We start from the raw sequence: 9,321 nt of genomic DNA, 5'->3' as shown, positions 1-9,321 counted from the left end.
ATCCGTTGATATTTTCTAAAGTTATGAAGATCTTTTATGCTTGAATTGCAGAGAAATTTAAAATGGCATGAATTACAACTTGTGATTTTGTGAAATATAGGGGGCGACAAAGAGAAGATTCTTGTTGAATATGTAACTCCCAACTCCCACAGATGAAAAATAGAAATCGTCGCTGGTAGATGAAAATTGTTAGAGTCTCACATTGGCTAGAGATGTGGTCAATCAAGTGCTTATATATGGTTTTGCAAACCTCAATTCTTGAGCTAGCTTTTGGGTTGAGTTAGGCCTCCTAATATGGTATCAGAGCCTATCCTAGATCCATTTGTTGTGGAGACCTCCCATATTTGGATCTCCGAATAAAAATGACAAATGAAATCTAATCTAAGGCGTTTATAATAAAATGAGTTGAATAGGTGGATTGTGAATGAACATGTTTTGTGGTTAGTGAGCAAAATTCGACAATGGAAGGATACTTCAATAAAGAATAGAAAAGGTTGTCTGGTGTGTCTGTTATGAAGTAGAAAAAGCACGTTAGAGCCAAGGGTGTTTTGGCTCACTTGGTGGACTTTCTGTTAGTGACAGACTTGGCTTTCAGTTTGAATCTCTGATCCTCTTGGTAGACAATGATCTTCTTTACTTGTAGACAATCTTAAGTCCTCTGTCTTTGAGGGCAGTCTTTGTTTTGGCTTTAGAACAGGAAAACATGCCCTTATCTACTAACTTAAAAAACAAAATATTAATAAGAGAGGGAGAGAGAGAGAAGCAATAGGAATGTTTATTGTCAAAAAAGTAATGCTTCATCACAATCCCTCCGACTTGGCATATTTAGTCATAAAATGGCAGTATATGACATGTGTACTGTGCATATTCCTTTTTTCATGAAAGGAAAATATGTGTGGATATTCCTTGGAAGCAAGACAAGCACTTTATTTTTGGACAATGGATAAATATTTCTCCCTATTTGGGTTGATGCATTATATTTTGGAGGAGAGAGATATTAAGGAAAGAAATATGGGTGAAAGATCTGAATCTGATTAATGACACACCAAAAAAAAGGAAAAAAAATTCGAGAGAATAAGGTGAAAATGTTTCCAAGACTCATTAAAATGTAACAGATAAGTAAGGGACAAAGAAAGTAAGAGATTAGTATAGAAAAGGAGATACATAGATGATGTGATAGAAATGAGTTGTGTAATTTATCCTGTTTAAGACTTAAAACTCTATTTCAAATAGACTATAGCATTTTCATTTTACTTATCTTAAATACTATTGATCCACGCTATTAACCCCAATCTATAAGATGAGTTAGGTTATATTGAATAGTTGTTGTAATTAGTATAAACAGACGTTAGGAGATAACATTTACTTAACAAAAAGTTAATAGATTTGTACTAGAAAAAAAAAACTTTCACTTTACATTTAACTTGTATCAAAAGACACTGTTAAAGAAGTCAGTGAGGGAAAAAAAAAGAAAAGTTCGGAAAGAGATGTATAATGTAATTGATATTGAAGTGTGAAAAAATCATTATTTTTTTCAAATTGCTGCCTTCAATATTTCCTTTTCATGACTCTTCTCATGATCCCTGGCCCGTAGGTGTGTAGTTACTATTGACTCCAGCGCCTGCTACTGCCAAATGGTAGTTTCTTTATGACAAAAAAGTGCTAACAATATTAATTAATTTGTCTTTACCTTGGCAGTCCAACAATGGTTAAGGTTTTCCCACATTTGCTTTGCAATTCTCCTCTCCCTCTCTTTTTGTTATTGTCTTTGTTGACATATAATCCAAAGTTTATCACCCCAGTATTATAATGATGAGAAACAATGTATAAACAACTAAAAGCAGCAGCAGGGATATCATATTCTAACACAGACAGACACTATGGTCCCACTACCATCCTGCACTTTCTGAGGAATTTTGGGCAACTTTCATCAATAAACAAAAAAAGAGAAGCAAAAAAATTGTTTTCTTTAACACTAATTCTAAATTATAGTCCATCAAATGCATGATTGGCTACATTATCATAACTACATGGTTGTCCACTAATTGGTGAAGGAGTTGAAACTCAGTTTAAACATCCTACGACCTACGCTACATGTTTGGATTAACTTCTATTTTCTCAGAATCAATTCTGAAATTCAGAAGCTACTTACTAAAGCTTCTACTCAGAATTGATTCTGACATTAGAATCAATTGTAGAAGGATTACCAAACATGGTTTTATTACATGGTGAATTAGTACCAGACTCCCCCCAAAAAGATGTGGTTTTTGCACTGACCAATGGAGAAGAACACTACATTGAAGAGTCTAAGCAGAGCCAACAGAGCAAAGCTCAATTGACCCATAATCAAGCAACTCCTGTATCATCTGCTCAATGTGATCATCTTCAAGAACAGGTTGAAACTGTTGTTGGGAAACCTCAACTACTTGGCAATTCCCTTGAAACCACATTAACTCCTCGTGCCTGTTCTCTTGCCATCTGAAACCAGTTTCAAAACTTGTTCCAGAAACATCATTGCAAGGTTGAAACTGTTGCTGTGACACTTGAGGCTCTTTCTGCTCTTGTTTCTGCTTTGCCATTTGAAGGGAAAGGGAAGCCATGTGGCACTTGTGTAGCTTAGCAGTTAAAGTTGCAGAGAGAAGCTTCGATGATGAAGAAGAGAGTGATGCATTGTATGGGAAATTGGTGCGTGCTTTTGGACCACACATGAGCCTGGCTGCTTCATCGTACGCTCTTGCTGCATCCTCAGCTGTTTCGAAGGTTCCTAGCCATATTCTTGTCTTTCTGTGGTCCAAAAACAGAGCATTATTAAAAATGTGTGATCAGTTTTCAATCAAAAACATGTGCAATATTTATATAATCATGTCAAATTGCATAATAATGTAGAGATTTGAGGATGAATTGAAGTGAGTGAATTACAATAAAGGGTGGCGAATTTCAGAGACCCAAGAGCCCCAGTGTCTCTGGCGGACACCACGATAGCGTTGTTGGGGTCTAGCCATGATGATGATGAGGATGAGGATGAGGAGTGTTTGTGAAGTGTGTTTGAGAATGAGAAACGAAGAGGAAATTAAGGTGACTGAAGTGATCAGTGAAGTGAAGGAGAAGGAGTTCGCTTAGATTTATATTCTGAGGTCCTTTTGCGGCCTTGTCTTGTGTCAATTTATAAATGGCCCACACAAATGTAGCATAGTGACCAACGGGAGTTAATTAATCGGAGTTATCTAAATGATTCTAAAAGCATCTCCAATCTAAAGTTTTTATTTCTGAGTTAAGATGAGGAGGTTGAGGTGGAGTTCTTAATTCTTAAAAATAAAAACTAGTTCTTATATATGGAGTTTTACTTTTTGACTTCTTAATAAAAAAATTGTCTCATTCATCAATTAATATTTAAGTTAAGTATTGAATTAACATTTAAATTTAAATCAAAATTATATTAAAATAAAAAACATTAATATAATAGTATTGTGAGACCAAATGAATAGTGATAAGAACTAAGAACGCATAATTGAAGTAAAATCTGTAAATAGTTGCTTAAGCACATAGTACGGTTCACATGAATATTGCTAAGAACTAAAAATCTAGGATTGGAGATGCTCTAATAAAACTAAAGTTAAATCATTTTAGTCTTGGGTGACGCAATTATATTTAAGATTAGGGGGTTACAATTTCACTTATCTTAAATAATATTAATTCATATAGTACTAAGATGATTTAACGTGAGTTTTTTCTTGAATCATTAAGACATTCAATTTTAGGTGTGCCTCAATATGAGAGAGCAGGTACGATACTTTTTAGGTCATTCGATTAATTTATATGCACCGACGGTGTAAATAAGTTTTACACCATCATTCAATCGCATCCCTCCATTTTGTTAGCTCACAATTAATTTTGAATTTAATAATATCCAAAATAAAAAATGGAAGGTTGTGACTGAATGATAGTGTAAAACTTTTTACACCGTCGGTGCATAGAAATTAATCTCTTCTTTTAAATATAAAAGACTAAATTGTAAATTTAAATAGTTTATCATGGAGAAAACACGACAATTTAAAGTAAAAGGTATGAAATCCCTTCAATTTAAAGTTTTTTAACACCGTTAACTAATCAGATTTCAAGTATGTGTTACGTCAATTAATGAAATTAAATAAAAAGAGAGATTTTCTCACATTCTTGAAATCTGATTGGTTAACGGTGTAAAAAAACTTTACACCATCAGTGCATAGAAATTAAACTCCTAGAAAAATCGCCTTCAATTTTTTATGTTTTTATGTCCCACATTATTTTTAAGTTAAATTTTACTTTGTTATTTTTAAACTTTTATAAAGAATTTAATTGTGAATAAATATTTCTTTAGTTATGAACTAATATTTAAAAATTTATTTGTAATGTTAAAAAACAATTTTGTTATGACACAAAATAGATGGGCAAGAAATATGATGAATCACCAAATTCGCCACGATTGTATTATGGTATCTTCTGATATTATTTGAGTACAAATGAATATTAACACACTTTAAAAAAATGAAGAAACTTCCTATGCATTGGGATGAAAATTCCTAAGCTCACCTCACTTGGTGTTGGGCTTGAAATATTTAAAACTCAAAGAGATCTTCAATATTTAACGTAATATGATTTTTCACTAAAAATCTTAAAATATTAAATGTACGAGTTCTTTCACAGTTTTACTTATAAACAGTTCAATACACATTTTTTTCATTTAAGATGAGAGTTCTTACTCACATTTAATATTCATTAATCTCTCCCTAAAATTGAGTTTATCCGCATCTAAAGGCCTAGTTAGCATTTATCACTTAACAGTCGCACAAGGTTGAGACTTAGTCAGTTGTTAGCTAGTGATCAGTACTTAAGTTTTGCAGGATGCTTCAGTCTTTCAAATCGTTAGTTAATTAATTGTGAAAAATATTTAAGTAGGAAAACTTTACTCTGCTTCTTCTTTGACTTAAGTATCATGCTCATACTAGTCATCCTTTTGCGTAGACTGCACCTCATCTTCCCAAAAAGAAGCATGCAATCAATAATATACAGACAATTATATGTAATGATCACAAGTCACAATTAATTTTAGTTCATCCATATATATGAGATTCATCCCTGATTTCAATTCAATATGACGGCCAGAAGAGGAAGCAAGGAGCGATGCTGGTCTAATATTGAATTTGTAGCATAGTTACGTGGCTTACATCACTGATTTCTCAACTAGGGAAACCTATCCACATGCCACAAAACAAGGCCAAGACACATTCATGTTTCATGTGGATCTTTTCTTATATAATAACCTCAGGACACATACACCATACATGTCACAGCTCACAAGTATAATTGAAAAAAAGAAAAAATTAACCACTCGTTTGATTTACATGTAGGATTTATGTACATAAATCTTTCAATTCCTTTTTTTTCAATTTTAAAGCACATCCTCTGTGTTTTCATGTTGTAGGGTCGTAGCTGTAATATTTGACCTCTATTACACAATCCAAGTTAGAGACATTGATTTTGACATGAACTTATATATACGTAGTATAACCAGTCTTGTTTTCCCTCCTTCTGTTGAGGCTTTGTCAACCTCACATGCCAAGCAAAGCAAGTTGGATTGCTACCCCCCGCTCGAGGAAAATGATAAGGTTATCAACTCCACATAGAAAATATTGCATATGCTGTGTGAAAACTTGAGCTAGCTATGTTACACATTAGAATAATGGCCGGTGTGAATAAGCACTAAACGAATCACTTCACATATATATACGAGGAGAAATTGAACTAAGAATATATTCAAGGCCGTGTAATACACCGAAGAAAGGCAATTCCCTTCGGACAGGCAATTATATTCCCTTGGGGCTAAAAACAAATTTTAGTACATATACTCAAATTTAAAAGAGTTAATAGAAGCCAATAAGTAGGGTCCAAAAAAAAGTTCTCTCTCCTCGTTTTCCTTTGCTAGGGTTTCTCCTGCAGAATGACGTAGTGTGAGCGTTTTCCCCAAGGTCTCTCTTGGTCTCTCTACCCTACGTGGGCTCAGATCTACCCTATGTGGTTATTTTTCTTTCTTTCTTTCACAACAGTGTCATTATTGTTGTCAGGGTCAGCTTTTACCTACTTTCTTTGTCTCTTTTATTGTGAGTTGACATGGAACGTGGTCCAAACATAGTCCTAACGAGTGATGAATCGGAGCCGTTGCTGGTTACTGATGTTGGTGAAGCGATTGGTGCTTCTCACCCATCCGATTTCTGGCTTGTGGGTAAGGTGGTCACTCAACACAGCTTCAACACTCGGGCATTCAAAACCACCTTGGCTCAAGTCTGGAAGGTTAAGCATGGTGTTGAGATCCGGGAAGTCGGGAGAAATCTCTTCACATTTCGTTTCTTTGATGAGCGTGACCGATCGTGGGTACTGAAGCAAGGTCCTTGGAACTTCGACCGATTCCTGATTGCGATCCAGATCTTTGACCCACAAGAAAACCCCTCAGAGGTGTCGTTGGAGCGAGTCCTTTTCTGGATCCGGGTTCACGATCTTCCTCTAGCCCTACGCACAGAGGCAGTTGCGAAGTCAATCGGAGAATCCCTTGGGGGTTTCTTAGCCTGGGACAGAAATTAAGAAAATCAGCTCGGGTCTTTCTTACGTTTTCGTGCTCAGATCAAGGTCACTTGCCCTCTTCGAAGGGGGACTGTTATTGCTAGGCCAGGACGTTATCCAGTGAAGGTTTGGTTCCAATATGAGAGGTTGGGCAATTTCTGCTATGCTTGTGGTAACCTTGACCATGTCCTCAAGGATTGTGCGGATTTTGACGGGGATGAGGAGGAGGAGGACCTCCAAACGCTTCCTTATGGACACTGGATCCGAGCCCCTCCGCTGAGGGCTAATGTGGTCTTAGGGGTTCGTGGGGAAGTCTCCAGATCTGGGGTCATTTGCTCGGATCTCCAAGGGGGTGCTCAAGGGAAGGGCTTAGCTAATACTAATGGAGAGGTTAGGGTTGGGGGTAGAGAAGAACCAGAGGTTTTGGTTGATGCATTGGTGTCAAATCTGGCCAAAGTCAATGTGCATCAGGGTGGGGAGAGCAACTCTGAACTTAATGGTGCTCCGATGGTGAAGGATGGGCGTGGTCAACCCTCTATTTCCGACAAGGAAGTGGAATTATCCCATCATGCTAGCCAGGCTGAGATTGTCAAGCCGAAGGTGATTGTGAATGGAAACGGGAACACAAATGTCCAGCCCAATGTAGGTGGCATGGCGAAGGTAGCTGATAGTGGCTTGCTGCCTTCTGATTCACAGGTTGAGGAGGGCCAGAACACTGAAAGACTTTGTTTTCTAATTGGGCCGGAGGAAACCATCGTCTTGGGTGGTGCAGGGGGTTCGAAGGGGACAGCTAAGTCCTCCGGTAAGAAGTGGAAAAAGATAGCTAGGGAACAAAAACCTTGCCCCTCAATTAGTACATCAGCGGGGGAAACAAAGAGGAAGAACCCCTCGGTGAATGATCCAATGGCAGTGGATAGCAGTAGTGATGATGTCCCCTTGAAGAAATTCTGTGATATGCTAACAGTGGAGGCTGGTGACCAGCCCCGCCGACAGCCATGAAAATCTTATCATAGAACTGCCGGGGATTAAGGGGCCCACCGGCAGTTAGGGCCTTGTCAAGGCTCTGCAATAAAACTAAGCCCCAAATCGTCTTCTTAATGGAGACTAAGAGTTATACTTCGGAGTATCATTCTATAAAAGCTTCTACTGGCTCTGATTGTTGTTTGGCTATGAGCTGTGCAGGTGATGGGAGGAGAAGGTCTGGCGGTGTGGCTATGTTATGGAGGAGCAGCCTTGATGTAAATCTATTATCTTGCTCTCCTAATCACATCAGTGTTACAATTACGGATGAATGGGAACAGGAATGGAGCCTCTCTGGAGTTTATGGTTTCCCGGAGGAAGATAGGAAAGCACAAACTCTAGATTTGTTAAAGAACCTGAAAGCCCAAGTGACCGGTAAGTGGATATGTATGGGGGATTTTAATCTGATTTGTGATTCCTCTGGGAAGAGGGGTGGAAGACCAGCAAACATGGTGCAGATGGGCCAATTTAACGATACTCTTGAGGTGTGCGGTTTATCAGATTTGGGCTTCAATGGTCTCCCCTTTACGTGGGATAATGGAAGAGAGGGTGTTCATAACATTAAGGAAAGATTGGATAGATGCCTTGCTAATATGGACTTCTCTACCGTTTTCCCTTCTGTCAATGTGGAACACATGGGAAGCTATGGCTCAGATCACTCTGTCTTGGCAGTTTCTTGGCAGGGTATTTTTGATCAACAAAACCCCACAGAGCAGAGAATGAGACCTTTCCGTTTTGAGGAGATTTGGACAAAGTCAGAGGAGTGTTTGCAATTGGTTCAAGGAGCTTGGTTCAGGCCTGGAGCAAACTGTGTGGAGAGAGTCCAAGCAATGCATGAAGTTCTGGTCTCTTTTGGTAGAGATAAGGGCAACCTACAGAAGGCTATTGACCGCAAGGAAAGGGAATTGGCCAAGCTTGACAAGGGTCCTGCAACTAGGGAACGACACAACAAGAAAAGGGTGGCTCTTAGGGAGTTTGACAGTTTATTGAGAGATGAGGAAAGGTATTGGAGACAAAGGTCCATGGCTCTATGGCTGAGTAATGGTGATAAGAATACGAGGTTTTTTCACAAAAAAGCCTCTGAGAGAAGGAAACACAACTGCATAAAGAAGATCAAAGATGAGCATGACAATTGGGTGTTTGGGGATACTGTCGTGTCACAGGTTATCCAGAACCACTTCCAGCAAGTGTTTTCTTCGGATAACCCTCTAAATATCCAAGAAACTTTCCAAAGAGTGAGACACAAATTGAGCCCTGAGATGATACAGCACATTGCAGCCCCCTTCTCCAGTTCAGAAGTTAAATCTACCATAGATATGATGCATCCCCTCAAAGCGCCTGGCCCAGATGGGTTACCTGCACTCTTCTACCAACACTATTGGGACCTGGTTGGGGATTCTATTACTAACTATGTCTTAGAAATTCTGAACCAGGGGAGGGATGTCTTAGAGATAAATGATACCTTCATATGCTTAATACCGAAAGTTTCCAAACCCCAGGCTCCAAAAGATATGCGTCCTATTAGTCTTTGCAACGTGTTGATGAAGATTGTGACCAAATGCATAGCTAATAGACTCAAATTTATCTTGTCTAATCTTGTGGGAGAAACACAAAGTGCATTCATTCCGGGGAGGTTAATCACCGACAAAGCTCTAATTGGAATGGAAGCCTTTCATTATATGAAAAAAGAAGAAATATGGTAAAAAA

The 9,321-nt window shown here is 38.1% G+C and overlaps 1 protein-coding gene across 1 annotated transcript; it reads right to left on the bottom strand.

Moving 5' to 3' along the window:
* Positions 1-1,948: 1,948 nt before the first annotated feature.
* On the bottom strand, positions 1,949-3,110 carry LOC130742562 (ethylene-responsive transcription factor ERF003-like). Its single transcript, XM_057594655.1, has 2 exons — positions 2,920-3,110; positions 1,949-2,784 (listed from the first exon to the last, which is right to left on the bottom strand). The coding sequence occupies exons 1-2, from the start codon at positions 3,000-3,002 to the stop codon at positions 2,307-2,309; spliced, it is 561 nt and encodes a 186-aa protein (XP_057450638.1). The 5' UTR covers positions 3,003-3,110; the 3' UTR covers positions 1,949-2,306.
* Between the last annotated feature and the right edge of the window lie 6,211 nt (positions 3,111-9,321).

Source organism: Lotus japonicus, chromosome 3, assembly GCF_012489685.1.
Source record: "Lotus japonicus ecotype B-129 chromosome 3, LjGifu_v1.2".
Classification (NCBI taxonomy): domain Eukaryota; kingdom Viridiplantae; phylum Streptophyta; class Magnoliopsida; order Fabales; family Fabaceae; genus Lotus; species Lotus japonicus.
Note: the sequence above shows the minus strand (reverse complement) of the source record. Positions and strands in the feature narration are given on the sequence as shown.

Coding starts and splice junctions, on each gene's coding strand:
- LOC130742562 (XM_057594655.1), bottom strand. CDS start 3,002: ATGGCTAGACCCCAACAACGCTATCGTGGTGTCCGCCAGAGACACTGG. Junction 2,785..2,919: donor GAAATTCGCCACCCTTTATT/GTAATTCACTCA, acceptor TTTGGACCACAG/AAAGACAAGAATATGGCTAG.